The sequence below is a fragment of the Mya arenaria genome, chromosome 2, assembly GCF_026914265.1.
Source record: "Mya arenaria isolate MELC-2E11 chromosome 2, ASM2691426v1".
In the NCBI taxonomy this organism is placed as follows: domain Eukaryota; kingdom Metazoa; phylum Mollusca; class Bivalvia; order Myida; family Myidae; genus Mya; species Mya arenaria.
The window spans coordinates 43486805-43512693 of NC_069123.1; the positions used below are offsets into that span (position 1 = coordinate 43486805).

Genomic DNA, 25889 nt, shown 5'->3' on the forward strand with positions numbered 1-25889 from the left:
TAAAATTACCCTATTCATATCAACAAAAAAATGCAATGAGTGTGATCCAGTGCCAAGGGACTTTATTATTCAATAATGTGGAGAAAGATCTAAAAATATTTGGCCTAATGTTTGAAGCTACAATATAACAGACACAATGAATTTAACCCTACCAATATCATTTTGTAAACTTCTCCCTTTAATATCTGAGATTAAAATGCAATAAAACAAGCAGACTTGATAATCTGGTCATGAAAGTGACACTGACTTTACAATCAAAGCCTGGTCAAAGAGGGAAGAAACTGTAAACATTTTTCTTTGAGGCGTGAAAAATATTGGTTTGCCATTAAATAATTTTATATCAATTTACATAAAAATTGTTTAATGTTCAAATCGAGTTTTTATTGAACATAGAGTGAGGATTTGTTCACTTCACATGCTACAGTATCATTAAATTGATCCTTTTTATTAACAATTAACATATCATTTAGCCAGAGATATTAATCTGTTATAATGTGACAAACAGAGGCTGAAATTCACAAGAACTTCACAAAGAAATCTTTCAAATTATACATTACAGTCATAAACGATTGATTTGACAAAAATCATACAAACGCATGTGAAAACCAGCATTTGGTACGCAATCAAAATGACCTCCTGCACAGAATATAACATGATGAATATGGGAAATTAAACAGATTTGTTCAAAATCAATACCAAAACTTGTCGTTTATGTCATTTTATTTGCCATCTCATGTTTTATATAAGGATAACAGGTTTATCATTCATTACTGCCTTCAGATATTTAACTAACATATTAAAAATAAAAGAAATCCATAATTTCAATTGAAATATGCTGCAAGTAAAATACAATGAAATCCTTACAGTCATTGATATCTTGTGTCAACAGACTATCAAGTTATTCCATTAATCCGCAGGCAAAATACAAAATTACATTTACAACTCATTTTCGATTCATTATTATTTAAAAGGAAATACTCTTAACATAATAGTTTAAACATGATCATTTCTAATGTATAACATAATTTTATATCCAATGACTATTTAAAACCTTTTTCTGTGCATACAATGTCTATTTTTATACTATGAATGGAAAGAAAGAGTTGAATCAGGTTCTATACATCAAAACTGCACATTTGTGTTAAAAACACATTCTCTATGCAATAACTCATTTATAGCACTATCCTTAATCTGTTCCTATCATCTTTCCTTTAGTGTCTTTTACCAGGAGTGTCATTACCGCATTACTTGATGTACCAATACATTCATTTACATACTGACACCATCACACTATACATCATTTTGCCAACGCCATCCTGTTTCCCTCATTCTCCAGTATCCATATCATCTGACTGTTCCTCAGCATTGTCACCTGCATTATCCCCATTGCTAGCTGACTGGTTCCCACTATTTTCTGATTGGTTATCAGATGTTCCTTTCTGTTTACCACTTGACTCTGATTGGCTCTTTGATTTTCCTGCCTGGTTTCCACTGCCTGCTGATTGGTCAGCACTTTTTCTGATTGGTTTCTTGTTACCACTGGCTGCCTGTCTTGAAGGCTCATATGAAGGGTTTGGTATGTCTGTCCTAAGTTCAAATATCTGCATGGCAAAGAACAAGTTGTGTCAACCAGATATATGTATTGGGCAAGTGTATAATTCTGGACAGTGTCAAACAAATCGAGAACCTAATGAAAAGTAATAACACACCTAAATTCAGTACCAAATTATCTTTAAAACAAAATTCATCACTAGAAACAATAATTAATACACAAGTGAGGTGTGTGTGTGTGTGTGTGTGGGGGGGGGGATTTTGAATTGAAAAGTTTTCATGTCAGTTGCTGTTCAATTTGTTTACAACACTTTTAACTTTTGTGGTGTTTAGTGAGTTTATAGGAAATATTGACCCATTAAAAGCATCTGAATATTTACATACTCTGCTGTATTAAAATGACAGGTGTTGCCAAGCAAATTGCTTGTATTAAATACGAAAAAAAAATTGATTTCAAAAATTCAATTTGTGAAATGAGAACCAAAGATTATTTTGTAGAAATCACATGGTGACTTTGCATTTTCATTTTAGAAATACTTTGAAAAGTGCCTGATATTATATCCACTTGCCTGGTAATACCAAAAGTTGTACAGTCTTACAAATGAAAACGATTACACATTGGAATTAAATAACTTATATATATCTTGTTTAATATAAATGCATGTAAATGTAACCTCATATAAATCAGTATCTGTATGACACAAAAGGGTATCAAATACCATATATGTCATAAACTTTGGTATTATTCTATTACTGCTGATTATTATAACACATATGATGAAAAGGCTTTTAAAATAGTTTTCATATTTCATTAAGGTTTTACCCTAGGTATGGACCTCCAATCATTGTGTATAAACATGTAGCTAAACCCTACCTGTACATATCACTTTAGCCTACTTGCATCTGTGGCAGCACACCTGTACACATCACTCAACCCTACCTGTACATATCACTTTAGCCTACTTGCATCTGTGGCAGCACACCTGTACACATCACTCAACCCTACCTGTACATATCACTTTAGCCTACTTGCATCTGTGGCAGCACACCTGTACACATCACTCAGCCCTACCTGTGTGTAGCTCTCTGACAATGTGATCATCTGGGGCAGTCTACCAGTCCTGTACTCATCACTCAAACCGACCTGTATGTAGCTCTCTGACAGTGTGATCATCTGGAGCAGCCAACCAGTCCTGTACACATCACTCAAACCTACCTGTATGTAGCTCTCTGACAGTGTGATCATCTGGGGCAGCCTACCTGTACTCATCACTCAAACCTACCTGTATGTAGCTCTCTGACAGTGTGATCATCTGGGGCAGCCCACATGTACACATTACTCAAACCTACCTGTATGTAGCTCTCTGACAGTGTGATCATCTGGGGCAGCCCACTTGTACACATCACTCAAACCTATCTAGGGCAGCCCACCTGTACACATCACTCAAACCTACCTGTATGTAGCTCTCTGACAGCGTGATCATCTGGGGCAGCCCACCTGTACTCATCACTCAAACCTTCCTGTATGTAGCTCTCTGACAGTGTGATCATATGGGGCAGCACACCTGTACACATCACTCAAACCTACCTGTATGTAGCTCTCTGACAGAGTGATCATCTGGGGCAGCCTACCTGTACACATCACTCAAACCTTCCTGTATGTAGCTCTCTGACAGTGTGATCATCTGGGGCAGCCTGCCAGTCCTGTACACATCACTCAAACCTACCTGTATGTAGCTCTCTGACAGTGTGATCATCTGGGGCAGCCCACCTGTACTCATCACTCAAACCTACCTGTATGTAGCTCTCTGACAGTGTGATCATCTGGGGCAGCCGACCTGTACTCATCACTCAAACCTACCTGTATGTAGCTCTCTGACCGTGTGATCATCTGGGGCAGCCCACCTGTACACATTACTCAAACCTACCTGTATGTAGCTCTCTGACAGTGTGATCATCTGGGGCAGCCCACTTGTACACATCACTCAAACCTATCTAGGGCAGCCCACCTGTACACATCACTCAAACCTACCTGTATGTAGCTCTCTGACAGCGTGATCATCTGGGGCAGCCCACCTGTACTCATCACTCAAACCTTCCTGTATGTAGCTCTCTGACAGTGTGATCATCTGGGGCAGCCTGCCAGTCCTGTACACATCACTCAAACCTACCTGTATGTAGCTCTCTGACAGTGTGATCATCTGGGGCAGCCCACCTGTACTCATCACTCAAACCTACCTGTATGTAGCTCTCTGACAGTGTGATCATCTGGGGCAGCCTACCTGTACTCATCACTCAAACCTACCTGTATGTAGCTCTCTGACAGTGTGATCATCTGGGGCAGCCTACCTGTACTCATCACTCAAACCTACCTGTATGTAGCTCTCTGACAGTGTGATCATCTGGGGCAGCCTACCTGTACTCATCACTCAAACCTACCTGTATGTAGCTCTCTGACAGAGTGATCATCTGGGGCAGCCTGCCAGTCCTGTACACATCACTCAAACCTACCTGTATGTAGCTCTCTGACAGTGTGATCATCTGGGGCAGCCAACCTGTACACATCACTCAAACCTACCTGTATGTAGCTCTCTGACAGTATGATCATCTGGGGCAGCCCGCCAGTCCTGTACTCATCACTCAAACCTACCTGTATGTAGCTCTGAGACAGTGTGATCATCTTGGGCAGTCTACCTGTACTCATCACTCAAACCTACCTGTATGTAGCTCTCTGACATTGTGATCATCTGGGGCAGCCCACCTGTACACATCACTCAAACCTACCTGTATGTAGCTCTCTGACAGCGTGATCATCTGGGGCAGGATATCGGCCACATGAAGATCCTGAAGTTCATACCACTTGCCCGAACCCTGCACAAAACAGAAATTAGCAGAATTAATGGATCTGACATCAACTGAATATTTATATTTACAACAAATTTCAAACAAACAGACTCAAAATATGATTTTAAAGTTCTCATTGTTTAAATTATTCTATTCTAACAACTGGGGCTATGAAAGTGTGGACAAGCAGTCATTGTAGCAGCATTTTTCTGTTAAAGAAATATCTTGCTATATTTTCATCAAAACTGCCAAGCCACTACTCAGTCAATGGGAAAAGCTACATACAGATTTAAGGTCAATGCTGACTGGTTGCATCAAAGTCAGGGAGTAACATGGGAGTAACATGGTGAGTGTTTCAACACATGTAAACTGATCAGGCAAAACTTGTCAACCACCAATAAACAGTTTACGGTGCAGTTAACAAGTACTTAAAAGGGCACTGCAGTTATTGACCGCAAATATTTTTTGACTTTGTCAACAGTCATAGATGTTTAATTATTTTGTCCACATTTTTATAGTCATAGATGTGTTAGGTTGTAGCTGCATAACCAGACCTACCCCTTCATTGTCAATAGAAGTACTGCATCATTTGTTTTTGATCGGAAAATTAGTGTACATGATACTGACCTTGTGGAGTATATGGACCCTGTACGTGCCCTTGCCTGGCCCCGGCTCCCCATCATGTACAATGTTTGCCATGAGATCATAGGTCGTGTTCCTGTGGCGGGCACGCACCTCTGTTGACAACAAGTCACCAAAGTCTATGTTCCTGTAAACAGGTAAATGGAGAAAAGTTAGATGATTTTGTGGTGTGAGAACTTGAACAACTTCATTTCCATAAATATAATTTTAAATGTATGTCACAAACTTGATGACAAAAGTCGAACAATTTTATGATGCTGGCAACGAATTAAAAGAAAATGTCTAGGAAAGAGTCAAAATAAAATTTTAACGGACCATCTTACCCTACTAGCCTATTACTTACTCTATATCGAGAGTAGTTGAAACCCTGATAGAACATTGTATCGTAAACCCTAACTCTATATCAAGAGTAGTTGAAACCCTGATAGAACATTGTATCGTAAACCCTAACACTATATCGAGAGTAGTTGAAACCCTGATAGAACATTGTATCGTAAACCCTTACTCTATATAGAGAGTAGTTGAAACCCTGATAGAACATTGTATCGTAAACCCTAACTCTATATTGAGAGTAGTTGAAACCCTGATAGAACATTGTATCGTAAACCCTAACTCTATATAGAGAGTAGTTGAAACCCTGATAGAACATTGTATCGTAAACCCTAACTCTATATAGAGAGTAGTTGAAACCCTGATAGAACATTGTATCGTAAACCCTAACTCTATATAGAGAGTAGTTGAAACCCTGATAGAACATTGTATCGTAAACCCTAACTCTATATTGAGAGTAGTTGAAACCCTGATAGAACATTGTATCATAAATCCTAACTCTATATAGAGAGTAGTTGAAACCCTGATAGAACATTGTATCGTAAACCCTAACTCTATATCGAGAGTAGTTGAAACCCTGATAGAACATTGTATCGTAAACCCTAACTCTATATCGAGAGTAGTTGAAACCCTGATAGAACATTGTATCGTAAACCCTAACTCTATATCGAGAGTAGTTGAAACCCTGATAGAAAGAACATTGTATCGTAAATCCTAACTCTATATAGAGAGTAGTTGAAACCCTGATAGAACATTGTATCATAAACTCTATATCGAGAGTAGTTGAAACCCTGATAGAACATTGTATCGTAAATCCTAACTCTATATAGAGAGTAGTTGAAACCCTGATAGAACATTGTATCATAAACTCTATATAGAGAGTAGTTGAAACCCTGATAGAACATTGTATCGTAAACCCTAACTCTATATAGAGAGTAGTTGAAACCCTGATAGAACATTGTATCATAAACTCTATATCGAGAGTAGTTGAAACCCTGATAGAACATTGTATCGTAAACCCTAATAGAACCTAGTGTCATACACCCTTAATGAACCATGTGTCATACACCCTTAATGAACCATGTATCTGTTAAGTCTAGTAGAACCTAGTGTCGTACACCCTTAATGAACCATGTATCTGTAAAGTCTAGTAGAACCTAGTGTCGTACACCCTTAATGAACCATGTATCTGTAAAGTCTAGTAGAACCTAGTGTCATACACCCTCAATGAACCATGTATCTGCTAAGTCTAGTAGAACCTAGTGTCATACACCCTCAATGAACCATGTATCTGCTAAGTCTAGTAGAACCTAGTGTCATACACCCTCAATGAACCATGTATCTGTTAAGTCTAGTAGAACCTAGTGTCGTACACCCTTAATGAACCATGTATCTGTAAAGTCTAGTAGAACCTAGTGTCGTACACCCTTAATGAACCATGTATCTGTTAAGTCTAGTAGAACCTAGTGTCGTACACCCTTAATGAACCATGTATCTGTAAAGTCTAGTAGAACCTAGTGTCGTACACCCTTAATGAACCATGTATCTGTAAAGTCTAGTAGAACCTAGTGTCGTACACCCTTAATGAACCATGTATCTGTAAAGTCTAGTAGAACCTAGTGGCATTCACCCTTAATGAACCATGTATCTGTAAAGTCTAGTAGAACCTAGTGGCATTCACCCTTAATGAACCATGTATCTGTAAAGTCTAGTAGAACCTAGTGTCATTCACTCTAAATGAACCATGTATCTGTAAAGTCTAGTAGAACCCCTTAATGAACCATGTATCTGTAAAGTCTAGTAGAACCTAGTGTCGTACACCCTTAATGAACCATGTATCTGTAAAGTCTAGTAGAACCTAGTGTCGTACACCCTTAATGAACCATGTATCTGTAAAGTCTAGTAGAACCTAGTGGCATTCACCCTTAATGAACCATGTATCTGTAAAGTCTAGTAGAACCTAGTGGCATTCACCCTTAATGAACCATGTATCTGTAAAGTCTAGTAGAACCTAGTGTCATTCACTCTAAATGAACCATGTATCTGTAAAGTCTAGTAGAACCTAGTGTCGTACACCCTTAATGAACCATGTATCTGTAAAGTCTAGTAGAACCTAGTGTCGTTCACCCTAAATGAACCATGTATCTGTAAAGTCTAGTAGAACCTAGTGTCGTTCACCCTAAATGAACCATGTATCTGTAAAGTCTAGTAGAACCTAGTGTCGTACACCCTTAATGAACCATGTATCTGTAAAGTATAGTAGAACCTAGTGTCGTACACCCTTAATGAACCATGTATCTGTAAACTCTAGTAGAACCTAGTGTCATACACTCTAAATGAACCATGTATCTGTAAACTCTAGTAGAACCTAGTGTCGTACACCCTTAATGAACCATGTATCTGTAAACTCTAGTAGAACCTAGTGTCGTACACCCTTAATGAACCATGTATCTGTAAAGTCTAGTAGAACCTAGTGTCGTACACCCTTAATGAACCATGTATCTGTAAACTCTAGTAGAACCTAGTGTCTTACACCCTTAATGAACCATGTATCTGTAAAGTCTAGTAGAACCTAGTGTCGTACACCCTTAATGGACCATGTATCTGTAAACTCTAGTAGAACCTAGTGTCGTACACCCTTAATGAACCATGTATCTGTAAACTCTAGTAGAACCTAGTGTCGTACACCCTTAATGAACCATGTATCTGTAAAGTCTAGTAGAACCTAGTGTCGTACACCCTTAATGAACCATGTATCTGTAAAGTCTAGTAGAGCCTAGTGTCATACACCCTTAATGAACCATGTATCTGTAAACTCTAGTAGAACCTAGTGTCGTACACCCTTAATGAACCATGTATCTGTAAACTCTAGTAGAACCTAGTGTCGTACACCCTTAATGAACCATGTATCTGTAAACTCTAGTAGAACCTAGTGTCGTACACCCTTAATGAACCATGTGTCATACACCCTTAATGAACCATGTATCTGTAAACTCTAGTAGAACCTAGTGTCGTTCACCCTAAATGAACCATGTATCTGTAAAGTCTAGTAGAACCTAGTGTCGTACACCCTTAATGAACCATGTACCTGTAAACTCTAATAGAACCTAGTGTCATACACCCTTAATGAACCATGTATCTGTAAACTCTAGTAGAACCTAGTGTCGTACACCCTTAATGAACCATGTATCTGTAAAGTCTAGTAGAACCTAGTGTCGTACACCCTTAATGAACCATGTATCTGTAAACTCTAGTAGAACCTAGTGTCGTACACCCTTAATGAACCATGTATCTGTAAAGTCTAGTAGAACCTAGTGTCATACACCCTTAATGAACCATGTATCTGTAAACTCTAGTAGAACCTAGTGTCATACACCCTTAATGAACCATGTATCTGTAAAGTCTAGTAGAACCTAGTGTCATACACCCTTAATGAACCATGTATCTGTAAACTCTAGTAGAACCTAGTGTCGTACACCCTTAATGAACCATGTATCTGTAAAGTCTAGTAGAACCTAGTGTCATACACCCTTAATGAACCATGTATCTGTAAACTCTAGTAGAACCTAGTGTCGTACACCCTTAATGAACCATGTGTCATACACCCTTAATGAACCATGTATCTGTAAACTCTAGTAGAACCTAGTGTCATTCACCCTAAATGAACCATGTATCTGTAAAGTCTAGTAGAACCTAGTGTCGTACACCCTTAATGAACCATGTATCTGTAAACTCTAATAGAACCTAGTGTCATACACCCTTAATGAACCATGTATCTGTAAACTCTAGTAGAACCTAGTGTCGTACACCCTTAATGAACCATGTATCTGTAAAGTCTAGTAGAACCTAGTGTCGTACACCCTTAATGAACCATGTATCTGTAAAGTCTAGTAGAACCTAGTGTCGTACACCCTTAATGAACCATGTATCTGTAAAGTCTAGTAGAACCTAGTGTCATACACCCTTAATGAACCATGTATCTGTAAAGTCTAGTAGAACCTAGTGTCATACACCCTTAATGAACCATGTATCTGTAAAGTCTAGTAGAACCTAGTGTCGTACACCCTTAATGAACCATGTATCTGTAAACTCTAGTAGAACCTAGTGTCGTACACCCTTAATGAACCATGTATCAGTAAAGTCTAGTAGAACCTAGTGTCATACACCCTTAATGAACCATGTATCTGTAAACTCTAGTAGAACCTAGTGTCGTACACCCTTAATGAACCATGTGTCATACACCCTTAATGAACCATGTATCTGTAAACTCTAGTAGAACCTAGTGTCATACACCCTTAATGAACCATGTATCTGTAAAGTCTAGTAGAACCTAGTGTCGTACACCCTTAATGAACCATGTATCTGTAAAGTCTAGTAGAACCTAGTGTCGTTCACCCTAAATGAACCATGTATCGGTAAAGTCTAATATAACCTAGTAACTAAAATCTTAATAGAACCTAGTATCATTAACCCTAATAGAACCTTCCATCTGTCACATTAATAGAACCTAGTATATTTTATTTACCCTAATTTAAGAACGTTGATGTTATTGGCATGAACATTGCAGATTGAAAAGACACATGTATTGTGACATTCATATAACAGACTAATGATTATAGGCTATAAGCTGATTTCAAAATGAAATTCTAAAATATCAATTTAATTGCACAAAAATGTTTAAATAGAAGCAATTATTTAGATACAAAATAAAATGATTTCAGTTTAATACAGGATGAAAGAACCTTTCAAATATCAGTTTGCAATTATGATAACGGTGTTTATGTGCTAGGATTATGCCAATCCATTGAAGAGTCTCATGTGAAGGCAAATTAACTCATCAAATCTTGAAATTGGATAAAAAATTATCGAACATTAAAAAACCCCAGCTTGATAACTTACTTGATGGGGAAGTTTACAATTGTTGGGTTCTTCTCCTGCACAAAGAAGTTTTTTGTAAATCTCTGGAAGATAAAGTTGACAATGAAGTTAAACCAAATCAAGAGATCGAAATTTCTGTTAACTTTCAGTTCAAATTTAATACAATTTAACATAGTCATGAACCCAACCACTTATGAAATGAGATCACAGTAATTAGGCATAGAACATATTTTGATACAAACATATCATGTCCAGCAAAGCAATTATCATTTTTTGTGGACACTCTTTTTAACATAATTTATACCTTGAAACAAATTAAATTGCCAAATAAATATTTGGAAGCTATGCACTGAATATGTCATATCAAATATGTTTGTAATAAATAATTTATGCTGTTTTTTTTCAATTTATGCTATGTTTTTTACAGGTTCATGCTTTTTTGGGCTTAAGTTATCTTCTTTATGGCTGAAGGCATCTTGTATACTGATTCTATGAAAGTTTGAATTTCTAACCCTAATTTGAAGCTTGATAACATGTTATCTGTGATTATATTGATAAATGTATGTGATTAACGTATAAATTGATGTTCTTAAGTATTCACCTAATGCATGCAGTGATAACAATTTCATAATCATTATAATATGTACATATTTGTGTAGTTATATACGAATACGATATGTATTGGCCATAAAACAAAATATTTAATAATGTTTGTAAACTATGCTGATTGCTGTTAAACTCTAAATTAAAAGTTTAAGTTATCTTTTTTCCCAAACTTATGCATGAAACAATCCTGACCTTTACATAGACGATGATGTATGGTGGTAGTTTGGTTAGCTGGAACCTCTTGAGCGTTGAGTCCTTACTTGTCTTGTACTCTTTCTCGAACACCCCGTTGAACTTAGCCAAGATTGAGTGGAAGGGCACCTACAGGTGTACGAGTCAATACCGTAACCAATGAATTCATACAAGATAATTATGAATAATAAATTATTTTGTGCTTGAGGTTTCTCTGACTATGTATTCATTTAAGAGTTTGAAAGACATCATTTTAGTGTTTTCCAAGTAACATCAGAAAATAATTTTTAGCATGACCATAATAACTACACCATAGAAAAACTTCGCGTGTGTGTAAACAATGTCCATCTTCACCTGGGGGATGATATTCTCCTGAAGCTCATCAGGAAAGAGTGGCGTTGGCGGCAGGTCACAGGTCAGGTACAACCAGGGCATTTCCTCTTCCCGCTCCTGATACTCCGGGGTCAGCAACAACTTCTGTTTCTCATGTTCAGCCTGTTGGGGGAATAAAGGGTGTATATTGTATAATTGAATGGTTTTCAGTATGCGTTACCTTGTCCTGGCGAAGGGGGAACATTGTTCTTGGCAACAACAGTATGCATTCATTACAACTATGTGAATAAGTCCAAATTGGATTTATTTAACTGAACACCTTCTGTTAAAGCACATTGATCAGTTGAAGAAAAATGCATCTTAAAAGCAGCCAACTTCATCAAAAACTAGAACTGTGACAGGAATGTGATAAATGCCCCCGAAAGACCACATTGTACAACCATTACTATTAGGGCCTATATGGCCTTCCGAACATAACATATTTTCAAAATGAGCTTCCGAGCAGTTTGGAAATAATAATAAGAGCAAAGCATGCACACGAAGATGATAAATCGCTGCAAGCTTGAGTAGATTTAAACACATACTTATAAATGAGAATGTTGGGCATTATTGATCATGTCTGTATGTAAACACTTTACATAATGTTATAGAGGCCTAATATATAGGAAAAACGCGAAAGAACAACTCTTATACATGACAGGATAACTACATACCCAGATACTTGATATGAATAATATAACTTGAAAAAAAATATACTAGTATGTAACTTTTTTGTCCCTGCAGTTACTGGTATTATATTTCACACTACGAAGAATAGTTTAACAGCTCTGTATCCTAACAAGGTAATGATGTCATGCATATGTTCATATCTTCATAGGTAATTGACACTGGCTTGCATAAGATATGAACATGAAAAGGAAAGTAAAAACAAATCAAAACCATGAAATACTTCTTATTCACTGAAATGGGATTGCATATAATTATTATAAAGAAAGTAAAAGTAAAAAGAAGTTCAAAACCATGAAATACTTCCTATTTGGTGCATCATTTAGTTATTATAACAGATTTTAACCTGCTTAGGCCAGCTTTTCATAAGGAAGATAAACTATTTCGATCAAATATCAGCTTATCATCTAATCTTCATAATCACATAATGATATAAATTATGACAAAACTTTCTGTGTCTAATAATGAATATATTCATTTGTACACATGAAGTCACTAGTGATTGATGACAGAGTTCAATAAAAAAATAAAATAACAAGAAGTGTTATGAACTAGTGTTTAAATGGAATAGATTTTTGGCCAAAAAAATAAATGTTTGAACAACAATTTATGTGAAGATTTATGAAGATAATTATGTGTTTCAAAAAAGTAATAGGAAATAGACCATGGTAAATTACACAATAAACAACGCCACCATGTATGATGAAACTGAGCCACTTGTTCAAAAATCAGAAAAAATCTTCAATCCAGCAAAAACAAGACCACCAATGAAGTACGCCATCATTATTCCTGCCATCGTGTTCACAGTTCTCGGTGTTCAGATTCATCTGTACGTAGTCAATGAGTGGACGCAGTACGTCATACGGAACAGTGAATTCCCGAACCTTACGGCAGTGGCAAACTTTACAGCATGCAGTGACACTGAATCGAACCACACTAACAGTGAATATAGTCAATACAAGACTGTTCAACAGAAGTCAGCAGAATGGATCACATTTTATAACATCGCGCTTCATGTGCCAGCACTTTTCTCGTGCTTCCTTTTCACAAGTTTAACAGACGCCCATGGACGAAGATTTCTATTTATTTTGGCATCGTTTGGACTTTGTTGTCGAAGTTCATTAATGGCAGCTATAATCTACTTTAAGCTTTCCTTTTCCTACGTTGTCAGTATTTACGCCCTCGATGGAGTCCTTGGGAGCAGTTATGCTATATACGCCATGGCGTATTCCTATGTTGCAGATCTTACAACCAGAGACAACCAGAGAGTGCTTTATATAGTGTTTATCCAATTTACAATAGTCGCAACAACCATGTTATCAAGTTTTTTATCCGGAAGTTTGATTGAAGACTGGAACCTTGGGTACTTCTACACAGACCTGATTTCAGTTTTTATCGGATTTATTGGGTTTTTCATGTTTGCCTTTGCTGTTCCAGAGAGCTTAACAGACAAAAGCATGATAACCAACAGACCATTCTGTACCATGTTCAAAAGACCCTTGCAATTTTACTGCAGTCAAAAGTTCAAGGAAACGCGATTATGCTATGTACTTTTACTAGCATCCTTTGCTTTTGCAGAAATAAGTGGACTTAATCGATCATCTATTGAAACTCTGTACTTTCTAGGTCAACCATTCTGCTGGGGTCCGAAAGCCATCGGGTACTTTCAAACTACAAGACATGCCATACAAGGATTCCTGGGACTTGGCTCAGTAAAACTGTTCCAAAAATGCATATCTAATGAATTTATTGCAATATTAAGTACACTGTCAAATGCTAGCTCTTTTGTATTAGAAGCTTACGCCAAAGACTATATTATATTTATTGTACCTGTGGTAGGAATATTCGGTTTTCTACTCTCACCGCTTATACGCGCAATGATGTCAAATATAACATCACCAGAGAAACAAGGTGCTGTATTCGCAGGAATTGCCGCTGTTGAAGTGTTAAGCTCCATAATAACGCTCATTGCCGAGAACGCCGTCTATGCCTGGACACTTAGCCAAATGAACGGATTTGTTTTCCTTATTATGGCAGCATTTTGTGTGATAGACTTGACTTTACTGCTGTGTTTCTGTTATGTGAAGCCATACAAATCTTTAGGGACAGAGGTTTTGATACAAGAAAGTTCTAGAGTCATCAGAACTAAATGGGAAAAATCAAAATCAGAGTGGTTCTGAACATGATAACAGTTTTCTTCTTTTGTTTAATATTAAATGACCAGCTGTTGTAAATTGCATATTTTTTTATTAAATGAAAAACAAAAATTTAAATACGAAAAAAGATTGTCAAGTTCCAATACTGTTAGGAAAAATTAAAGTAAACAAGTTTAATTAATTTTACATAATATACTTATATAATGCCCTTGATAGAGATTAGTTTAAGTTTCCTTGTTTGTTCTGCACTTTTGTTTGCAAACATTGAATCTTAAACATGTATTTGTAATTTAATTTATCTGGACAAGGATTTATTTTGTATGCCAAATTTAAAAATTAATCTGGCTCGATTCCATCCTCTGTAACCAGTCTATTTGCCATGTATAACCCTGGGCAAATGGACTGCAGAAACTTCATGTTCATGAATAATTAATAAGGTGTAATCCGGACTTTTCATTGGAAGCCTAAGACACTCCTCAGGCAATAAGGGCTAGTCAATAAGATATGGTTAAATATGAATATTCATGCATAACATAGTTTCAGAGTTTGTACATTGCATATTCTATAGAGTAATCTCTATTCATTTCTGGTAGACTGGTAGTATTTGATTGTGACATTTACATATAGAACCCCGGCATAATAGCAGTGCATTTAGATGTATATTTGTAATTTATATATACAGTAAACAGGGTCTTTTCATTCAATGCACTTATCCTTAAATATCACGAATACATTGATAATCTTTGAATGTGTTTTGACATGGTCTGAATTTCATATTAACACAGTGCATCACACCATCAATCTGAGGCTCAGATAACACATTCAGAACATGATAACATGTTTCATGTAAATAATTGATGTAATATTCATATCCATCTACAGTCGAAAATGATGTATTGACATTCTCACTGCTTTATCTATTTTTGCATATAAGAACAGATAAGTTACTTTTTTTTCACAGAGTCACACTAAAACCAAAGGTACAAATTATTTTGCCTTAAAGCCATAACAATTGTATTACATGTACCTGGATTATTTTTCTTTTGGAGTGCAGACATAAAATGAGAATTCAGAGATGCAAACATGACCCTTCATCCACTTTAATAAAAACATGTAGATAGAACTGTCCTTACCATCAAATGCAAGGACCATAATTTGATATGCCAATTTTTTGCTAATTGAAGGGCAATATGTCCTACCTACTTGCAGCTGCTAACAAAACCTGAGGTGCACAACTAATTTACCCCAACAGTAATGAGTATTATTAGGTTTCATGGCTGTTGTTCATATAGGTTTGGAGTTTTGAATGACACAAGTTTGATAATGCCAGTGTTTGGTAATTGAAGGGCAATAACTCTTCCCTTACTATGTGCAGCTGCACATGAAACCCCAGGTGCACACATTCATCATATCAAGAACATTCTCTATGTTTTTAAGATTCTAGGTCAAATCGCTTTTGACTTTTGAATAACACAAGTTTGCATCATACAGAATCACCGACAGACGCATGGATGCTTTGAGAGTCACTACTTTAATACAATAAATGAATTAAAAACCAAAAGTGACCATTCAACTTTTTTTAATGTGTGTAAAAAAATAAAAAAAAGTTCTTATTCTTTACCTTCCTAGAGCCATTAGGCCCACAGAAATCTGCAGACAAAACACATCCCTGATTATGCCTACACACACTGTCACCACCTTGTATCAGGATTGTGAAATAAATGCTTAATTGATTGTCTGCACAACACTTACTGGTAAACATACTTCTTTTTAATGAAAAAGTGACACTTCCATAAATCAAGTAACCCCACAATATGGCTTGAGGAAGACATTATGCCATTGACACTGTAAGAGATTTTCATCACAAATAAGTTATTTTCTGCACAAGTTTAAACTTTTCTTTTAAGTAAAAGGGAAATAACTGTGATTTTCCCCCCATGATCAACCTGGACTGAGATAACATAAACATAAAGGTTATTATCTGCAAGAGTTTTTGATGCCGCTTTGACCCAGCCGCCCACCCCAAAAGTTATACTTATATGTCGCATTCATTTTCAGGTGACAAAAAAAAACAAGCTAGATAAAAAAAGAAGACATATAATTTCATATACATGTCCTTTATCCACTTACCATTTCAAGAGGAGGGACTTTCCGAGAGAAGACTTTCATTTTCCCACGGAACGTCTTGTTGATTATGGAGCTGGAGAGTTTCTTTGTTCCATTAAGTGCGCCGTGCATCGCATTCAGGAACCAGGACAGAAAATCTAGGGCATCACCTGTTCAGAAAGGAAACCAGTGAGATATAAAATTGTGTACTGTTGCAGACAAGATAGGTTACAGAACACATTTTCATGCTGTTCTCTTTAGCTCATTCAGAAACAAGGGCATGACCTGGTCAAACAAGGTATAAGCCAAGATTCAAGGTCCACAACTCTATTTATTTAAGGAAGCATCATGCTTTTATTTACATGTTCCTAACCAATCTCAGTGTTTCTAAAAATGCACTAGAGTTAACAAAGGGAGATAACGTTATAATCCCAGATCTTCAAATATTTAGAAAATTTTAATGACAGCTGTCATGATTCCTGCACATACTAATAATGTTTCATCAGCATGGCCTTCTCTCCGGCCTGCTTGTGTTTTTTTCTCCCCACTCGGACAACCAATTTGGTCCATTCAAAGCCATCATTATCTTCCAAGTAAGTTAATTTTAACCATAGAAAGTATATTTATTTTGCTGCATTTCTTTGCTTTCAGTTTTGATACTGGTGTTTTTTTCTGAGTTAAAATAACCAAAATGTTTTAACACTGCCTACTATGTTTCAGAAAAAAAGTGTATGGTAAGAAATTAAGCTGAATACATAGCAAGTGTATACTCTGTAAACAATGCTTGACACTTTTCTTCATAAAGAAGTGGCCACATCAGCCACCCCTTGTTAATCCCATCATTATATATTTTTTGAGTAACAGGCCTATCGATTACGCCATGGATAGAAGAGTAAAATAGTATCTATGAAGGAAGGGTTATGGACCAGAAATCATTCTGTTCAAATCATCACTCACCAACAGACCCACATAAAGGTCAAACCCTGTTTTTAATTAATCTAAAGGTAAAACGTACCCTGGCTTGTGATCTGGAATCTCTTCTTGCTGCACAGCACTACCGACTGTAACATCTCATGTGGACTAACATGGGCCTTGAAGTTACGTGGGTTCCACAATTTCCGTAGCAGCTCACCAAACCTCTGCACGACCAGGAACATCTGGTCACCAGGCGGACGTTTGATAGTCTTGTAGCTCGCCTCTTGAAGAAAGTAGTTCCTCAGAGGCATCACATGTGAGAGAGCCTGGAATGAGCCAAGAAGTAGTTCTTTTAATGAGATCAGTAAAGCACATGAATCATTTCAGGATTTTCAGCTTTTCATTTTAGACTTTTAAGCTTTGATTTTAGTATCATGACAAAGCCCTAGATATAAATAGATTTAAAGAAAAAGAATCATAGGGTGTTTTTCTACATGCCAAGAGGTGTGTAATACTGTTATATATCAACCAGAAGAGATGAACCTTGTATGTGCAACATGTATGTGTTCTTACACCGTTAACTGTGAGCTGTCTCATGTAGAAATCTTGGACACTATCAAAGAGTCATATGTAAATAATGAAGCTACTTTATGTAAGACTCCCAGCTTTTACAAGACTTTGTCCATACTTAAAAACATACAGACTATTGATAACCAGCCTAACTCCAATTTCACCAGACAGTGGGTCGATTGCTCAGAACTTTGTAAAAGTTAAAAAGGTTGTTAATGTCATTGTTGTAAACTTTCAAAATCTTTACAGCTCTAGAAAGTTAATAGAGACACTAGTGATATGCAGTGTTTTTTGTTATATTTTTAAGACACATGGTTAAGCTTGGCGTGTTTTATTTGAACATTTCAACATTTCATATCATAAAATATTTCACCTTTAATAGTTAACAATGATGCTGTTAACAACATTGTCAACATTAACAAATTTCTAAACAATGGGTCCTCAGACTTCTGCAAACTCTATGACATCAGGGCTTTGCAATACCTTATAAAATTGTTTATTGCTATGAAAAAGGCAACCAAAGACATGGTGACATATCACTTAGCTTTACCTGTAAGACCACGTTGCAGTAATCGTTTGCTTTGATATTGTTCAGCCCAACAATACCTACAAAGCAAAAATGTTCTTATCACCACTTCAAAGTTAAAAGTTTTACAAAGAATACATCTCACAAATGAAAACAATAAACAGATACCACTACTGGCAGTACATATTTGGTATGTAACCATTATTATTTCAAAATGCCTTAAAAAGGAAGAAGTTACATAATTTTTAGTGTACAAATATAATAAACAAGAGCTGTCACAGAGACGGCGCGCTCAACTACTAGGCCGCTTTACAGTGTAAGGACTGAAAAAATTTGGCGAAACATGGATCACTGTAAAATTTGATTAGATTTCAATGCAATACATTATGTATTTGCTGAGATATTAACATGAATGTGGTAACATGCAAAATATTAACCAGAATTTCTAAGTCCAATAATAAAGGGCCATTATTTGCAAAATACAGTTATCCAACTTGGTTATTCAGGTTGGGTGGTTGAGTTCCATTGTATAAAGTCTCAATGCAATACATGAAGTAAAGTAGTTGCTGAGATATTAACCGGTGTGTGCTAACATGAAAAACCTTGCCCAGAATTTCTAAGTCGCATAATAAATGGGCAAAAATTATATAATATGCAAGATAGAGTTATCCTTCCTGATTAATTAAGAAGGTTGAATGGTTGGGAGTCTGTGTATAAAGATTCAATGCAATACATGATGTATTCGAATTTCTATGTCGAATAAAAAAGGGCCATAATTTGAATTTATTGCAACCTAGAGTTATCTTACTTGGTTAGTTAATTAGATTGGATGGTTGAGTACCATTGCATAAAGCTCAATGCAGTACATCAAGTACATGTAGTTACTGAGACATTAACCTATGTGTGCTTATATGCAAAATCTTAATCAGAATTTTTAAGTCGAATAATAAAGGGAAACCTTAACCAGAATTTTTAAGTCGAATAATAAAGGGAAATCATTTTGCATTAAATGCAAACTAGAGTTATCTAACTTGGTTAATTAAGTAAGTTGGATGGTTGAATACCATTGTGTAAAGTCTTAATGCAATACATGAAGTAGTTGCTGAGATATAAACCTATGTGTGCTTACATGCAAAACCTTAACGAGATTTTCTAAGTCGAATAACAAAGGCCCATTATTTGCATTAAATGCAAACTAGAGTTATCTTACTTGATTAATTAGAAAGGTTGGATGGTTGAGTACCATTGTATAAAGTCTTAATGCAATACATCCAGTAGTTGCTGAGATATTAACCTATGTGTGCTTACATGCAAAACCTTCACCAGAATTTCTAAGTCAAATAACGAAGGCCAATTATTTGCATTAAATTCAAATAAGTGTTATCTAACTTCATTAATTTAGTAGGTTAGATAGTAGGGAATACATATCCAAAGTTTCAATGCAATAACTGATGTATTTACTGAGATAATGACTTAAAGGTGCTTGCATGCAAAACCTTAACCAAGGTGTGACGCTGACACCACCGCTAGGGTGAGTAGTATAGCTCTCCTTATTCTTCTAATAGTCGAGCTAAAAATAGTTTGAACAGGTCATTTCATACTGATATGAATAGTTTTGGAATATTTTCAAGAGTTAAAGTTCATAATAATATATAAGTAAAAAAGTGTCAATACCAGGGAGATATGTTGTGCCATCGTATGCCCTTGACAATTTGGATGAACTATCCAGACTGGATATATGCTCACTTGTAAATGTAGGGTTCAAAACATACTGAAACATAGATATTATCATTTATGAAAAGTTGATGTTAAGTATTTTCTGCTTTTAAACTGCAAAAATTATGAGTCAATCATCAATTGGAAATCCAAAGTACCATAAGCAGATTTTGTTTGTGGTGTGTTACGGACCTTTCTGCAGCACAATTTTTCATAAATTTCAAATAACCATTGCAGTAGATAAAACAAGAGGATCTTAAAGTGAAAGCCAACACTAGTCGGTTGTATTTCAGTAAAACAGGAGGCTGACTTCGAGCATAACTGTTATTCAACAATACTTAAGTCAGAGCTACATGTATGAGTATTGCTATGCATATGTGTATTGTCTCAGGCAACATTTCTATCAAAATTCATTCAGATATATTGAACAGTTTTTCAGCTAAGGTCAAGATTTGTAATCAAAAAGTAGTAAAAGAACAACACAAGCAACACAGGATATGACAAAAACTAAAAAAATATCTTCAAAACAAACAGACAAGTGAAAAATACAAATTAATCACTCACAAATACTACTTTGCATGTAAAAAATCTTTGGTAAAATGCACAAAGTTTGTAATACAGGAAAGATACTCACGATGATGTCATCAAGAGAAGAGTCAATGATCTCATAGTTGTCAGGGATACAGTAGAACTTGTGGGTGGAAAGATTCAGAAATACATGGTGTGCATCCTGAACACTGTGGGTGTATGCATGGGACTTGTTCCCACGCCCTGGAAAAAAATTCAGCTTTGTTTTTTTGTTCTTTCACATGATACAAAACATTTTATCGTACCAGTTATCAATGTTTTGCATTAAAAGACATTCTGGTTTCTATTTTTTATATTTGTTTTCTTGTATAAAAACCATATATAACATGTCATACATGTACCGTTCATAGCCAATTGTGAAACAGGTTATATTATCCTACTAACAAAGTTCAACAGGTGAGTTTTATCAAATTAAAAGCAAAATATTTTAGAATATTTTAAGATATTAAAATTAAAAGACACAACTGACCTTGAAAGTATTTTCCACAAACAAGACAGGCGTACACGTTGATGTGTGAAAGTGAGACAGAGCATAGCTTCTCAAAGTCAAAATCCAACAAAGATCTGAAAGCAAACATGTCAACAATATCAAAACACTGCCAATAGTGAGTGAATCTATTTTTAAAAAAGGTCCAAATGGTGTGGAATTATTCTATTTCTAGGATTACTGCCACATAGTGATAATCAATTCCAAGAAAATGCAATGGATTATCAGCTTCAATCATATAAGATCAGTTTTTGACAATACTTAATCACCGTTTTATTCCCAATTAACATACATTGTTTTGTTTCATTGATTATAATGGCTTACCTGTTGATTGTATCAAGGTAGGGACATATCCTGCTCTTATCAACCTTTGGATCCTGGACAGGTGCTGAATATACAAATGAGGTGTTATAAGCATAAACAAGAGCTGTCACAGAGACAGCGCGCTCGACTATTCCGCCACTTTTCAATGTAAGGATTGAAAAGTTTTGGCGAAACATGCATGGATCACTGTTAGATTAGATTTCAATGCAATACATGGTATGCTGAGATATTAACATAAATGTGGTTACATGCAAAGTTATAACGAGAATTTCTAAGTCTAATAATAAAGGGCCATTATTTGCAAAATACAGTTATCTAACTTGGTTATGTAATTAAGTTGGGTGGTTGAATACCATTGTATAAAGTCTCAATGCAATACATCAAATAGTTGCTAAGATATTATCCTATGTGTGCTAACATGCAAGACCTTAACCAGAATTTCTAAGTCGCATAATAAAGGGGCAAAAATTATATATTATAAAAGATAGAGTTATCTTACTTGATTAAATAAGAAGGTTAAAAAGATGGGAGCCTGTGTGTAAAGTTTCAATGCAATACATGATGTATTCGCTGAGGTATTGACTTAAAAGTGGTAACATGCAAAACCTTAACCAGAATTTCTATGTCTAATAAAAAAAGGGCCATTATTTTAATTTAATGCAAACTGGAGTTATCTTACTTGGTTATTTAAGTAGATTGGATGGTTGAGTACCATTGTATCAAGTATCAATGCAATACCTCAAGTAGTTGCTGAGATATTAACCTATGTGTGCTTACACGCAAAACCTTAACCAGAATTTCTAAGTCGAATAATAAAGGCCTATTATTTGCATTACATTCAAATAATTGTTATCTAACTTCATTAATTTAGTATCTAAGAGAGTTGGGAATACATATCCAAAGTTTCAATGCAATAACTGATGTATTTACTGAGATAATGACTTAAAGGTGCTTACATGCAAAACCTTAACCAAGGTGTGACGCCAACGCCGACGCCAGGGTGAGTAGTATAGCTCTCCTTATTCTTCAAATAGTCGAGCTAAAAACTGATAATTTTCATCTTTGTTGAATAACTATATTTTTGTCAATGGGATTGTGACTCTGTCATTGCCTGATGTACAAAGCATATTTGTGCAGTTCGTAAGTACTCTCACTTTAATTTAATCATAAATGTCATTTTCAATTTCAAAAGTGAAAGTAAAAGGTAAATTCTAGTTAATTACTAGCCTTTAGAAGCACATGAGCATCAAGCACACCATTCTTGTAAAGTACATCAAATACAATCCGGCTATTCTATTTAACGGCAAGAAAACCAACTAGACAAGCTATCAGACATGTAGTCTTTTCATCTAACCATATGGCTCATAATACTTAACTTATCTTTAAAAAGACGTTTTCGTCACAAATAAGAGCTTAGTTTAAAAATCTTATGCAAAAAAAAGTTAAGAAATAGTTATTTTCATTATTTGCGCTGGTCATGTGTTAGAAGTTTCTTCAACATGACTAAATGGGATACACTTTTGGTGTTACAGGGATACATAACTAATGTCAAAAGGATTTATCCCTTAGGCTGAAGGCCTGAACAGCTGAATGCCAATTATTATGCCTAGGTGCTTGCTACGGGTACCGGTAGTCCAAATAATTGTACGTTGGCGGATTTTTTTTAGATTTTTGATATGGCAAATCCTTCACGTACAAATTGTTTAGTATCAAAAGTGGGTAGTTGTTCCGATCAGGATTCCGGGTTAAAGCATATAGAGTCTATAAAATATCATAAAAACAAGAAATATTACCAGATAATGTTATTTTATATTAGTTCCGTACACAAAAAAATAAATATCCAACTTATAATTATGAGTTTGACGGCTTTTTTTCATTTCATTCTGTCAAAACATAACGATATATACATGAAGGGCACCTGCAAGGCTTCAGGGCACAGTTTTAAATCGCTCGGAACATTTCGGCCATGGCCGAGTTGTTACGATTGTACAACGAGGTCTATCTCGAAGCTTTGTCGGAGGAGGCCGAGTTATTACGATTGTATCGAGTTGTTCCCCTTCGCATAATTGTTTTTGTGTCAGTCAACTTTCGTTTTATTGGAAAGGTAAACAACTTGTTTTAATGCATTAAATGCTTGTTTAGTGCAAAATAACATTTCACTTACATGGTAAAATATGAATATAACTCTTTATGATCAATTTCAACCATAAAATACTTCACTTAAAACAATTTCAATATTTTTAAAACACCCCCGTTTTTTGCACATTCCCGTTTAGACGTTAGGGATTGGAAGAATCCCGTATAACACGTCTATTATTTTAGACTACGGGTACCGGATGTTTCGTCACCTTACCAGTTCGTCTACCTTATTTTATAGTTCAAAATGGGTAGATGTTTCATTAACATATGTTTACAGTTCATCAACCTTAAATTATAAGTAGCAATTAATGCAACTTTTGTCCAATTTATTAGGTGTGAGCAAACACCAATTTAGGAAGAAAGGAATAATTTAGTAGACCATTATATTGAATATTTTACCTTTTGATGTGTATGTTGACTAGCGGCGTGTGTGAAATCGTTTATTACTCAAAACTGTGTTTTTGCATATATTTTACTTAAAATAGCATTGTTAATAAATGAAGAAATCTTGGTGTTTAAAACTATTTAATAAATATAAACAGTATAGCATGTACATTATTTACACAACAATCATTATAGTTAACAGTTATTTAACATATTGACATCTATCACTAAGATGGCAAACTGATAGAAACATACAAACACACGCCAATGTCTCATTAGCATTATCACATTAAAGCCCACACACACGCTGACACGTGCGGTAAATTGGGTCATGTTTCAGCTAATTGGTTTCGCATAAATATGTGAAATAGTTCTAAACAATTAAGTTGACGAAACCGCAAATAGGTGTGATGAAACATCTTGGCAATTAACTATATAGAACAAGTGTGACAAACTGGAGAGTCGACGAAATCTCCGTAATTCTTTGCTACAAATAAAAAACTTCAAAATGATAAATAACAGAAGTCACCCAACATATGTCATACCTATTTCCACTTCGAAAAATGCTTCGTCTACCTCTTTCTTCAAAGCTTGTTTCAGCTTCTTCTTTTCTTCTTTACTTTTCTTCGACTTCTTTTCTTTCTTTCGTTCTTTACGCTCTGGCGAAGATTTCCTGTTGCTTTTCACAGAATCTTCGGTTTTTGTCTTTTTATTTTCAACATTATTTCTGCTTGTACTGTCCTGACTGTCAAGTTTTCGTTTTAAAGGACTGTTTGAAGCCTTAGACGGATTATTTTGCTCGACCAACGTCGAATTGTCCGCCATGTTTGCATGCCGGTGTGAACTACGTCATCAAGTTATGTGTAGTTTGGTAAAGCCAGTTACAAACGGTTACAGACAACTATAATTGTCTCACTACAAAAGCACTGCGAAGCAGAGTACTGAATGTACATTTTTCGCAGTTGGCAATGTTTATAAACGTCCGATGGAAGACACCTCTGTCTGAATTTCCAGCTCATTTAATATGTTTCTCATTACCTTCTGTGAAATACAATAACCATACGCTGACTTTGAAGAAAAAACGGAATAGAATATTTATGCAAAAAGCTACAGAAACCTTATAGAAACTGTGCGGCCATGTGCATTGCCAACCTATAGTTGCTTCTAGAAATGATAAGACCATTGAGTTATCGACATTGAGACCATTGAGACAGTCGAGTAATCGATCGGATACCATTGTATTGCTAAAGGTATCTGGACTTAGCCGTTATGTCATAAATTGTGAACCAATTTAAAACGGTGTTACTTTGACCTCAAACTTTTGATCTCAAAAACATAGGGTTCATCTGCTTGTCATGGTTCATGGTTCACCTTGTTTTAAACCATAGGCCGAGTCTTATTTGAGTTGTTGGTCTGAAACAATAGCATTCCTAATAGAGGTCGCCATTAAATTGACCTTAATATAAGTCGGGACCATATAGATAATGTTTATCACGAATATATATATTCGTTTTAAACAATTTTCTTGTGAAATTTGAGGCCATTGGACTCAGTTCCTTTTGATGAACTGATTCGAAACCAAGCGAAAATACCTCAGTGCCATATACCATAATACATCCAGTAACATGGACGTGCATAAGAAAATCGCGGGTGGCCATATTTTATACAAAATTCTAAACAAATTGACAAGTTTGCTAGAATTAAGACGCCACAAAGATCCTGTTATGCAAAGTTTATTCAATATCGGATCATCCGTTCCAGACAGGATTTGACATTGTCAAGATACATAGCAAATAAGGAAAAAGCGTACTAATGCGAAATGTATTGAACATGCTGATGATCTTTACCTACCCTCAAACAAAATTTTACAATCTAG

General features: G+C 35.7%; 2 protein-coding genes across 2 annotated transcripts; one reads left to right on the forward strand and one right to left on the reverse strand.

The window, feature by feature from the left end:
* Window positions 1-702: 702 nt before the first annotated feature.
* On the reverse strand, window positions 703-24851 carry LOC128221912 (U4/U6.U5 tri-snRNP-associated protein 2-like). The gene is made up of 14 exons (XM_052930575.1): window positions 24559-24851; window positions 21491-21554; window positions 21149-21243; window positions 20726-20862; window positions 20050-20146; window positions 18400-18455; window positions 17380-17605; window positions 16389-16534; window positions 11398-11538; window positions 11044-11172; window positions 10267-10328; window positions 5023-5164; window positions 4336-4422; window positions 703-1601 (listed from the first exon to the last, which is right to left on the reverse strand). The coding sequence occupies exons 1-14, from the start codon at window positions 24836-24838 to the stop codon at window positions 1326-1328; spliced, it is 1938 nt and encodes a 645-aa protein (XP_052786535.1). The 5' UTR covers window positions 24839-24851; the 3' UTR covers window positions 703-1325.
* Window positions 12262-14326, forward strand: LOC128221914 (solute carrier family 46 member 3-like). The gene has a single exon (XM_052930591.1). It carries the CDS (start codon window positions 12768-12770, stop codon window positions 14280-14282), a length of 1515 nt encoding a protein of 504 aa, XP_052786551.1. The 5' UTR covers window positions 12262-12767; the 3' UTR covers window positions 14283-14326.
* Window positions 24852-25889: the final 1038 nt, after the last annotated feature.

What these genes read in the sequence shown, in the direction of transcription:
- LOC128221914 (XM_052930591.1), top strand. Translation starts at nt 12,768, where the DNA reads ATGGTAAATTACACAATAAACAACGCCACCATGTATGATGAAACTGAG.
- LOC128221912 (XM_052930575.1), bottom strand. Translation starts at nt 24,838, where the DNA reads ATGGCGGACAATTCGACGTTGGTCGAGCAAAATAATCCGTCTAAGGCT. An exon ending in ATTTTTCGAAGTGGAAATAG is followed by an intron (nt 21,555 to 24,558) that starts GTATGACATATG and finishes TTGTATATTCAG; the next exon opens with CACCTGTCCAGGATCCAAAG. An exon ending in AAGTCCCTCCTCTTGAAATG is followed by an intron (nt 11,539 to 16,388) that starts GTAAGTGGATAA and finishes TTCCCCCAACAG; the next exon opens with GCTGAACATGAGAAACAGAA.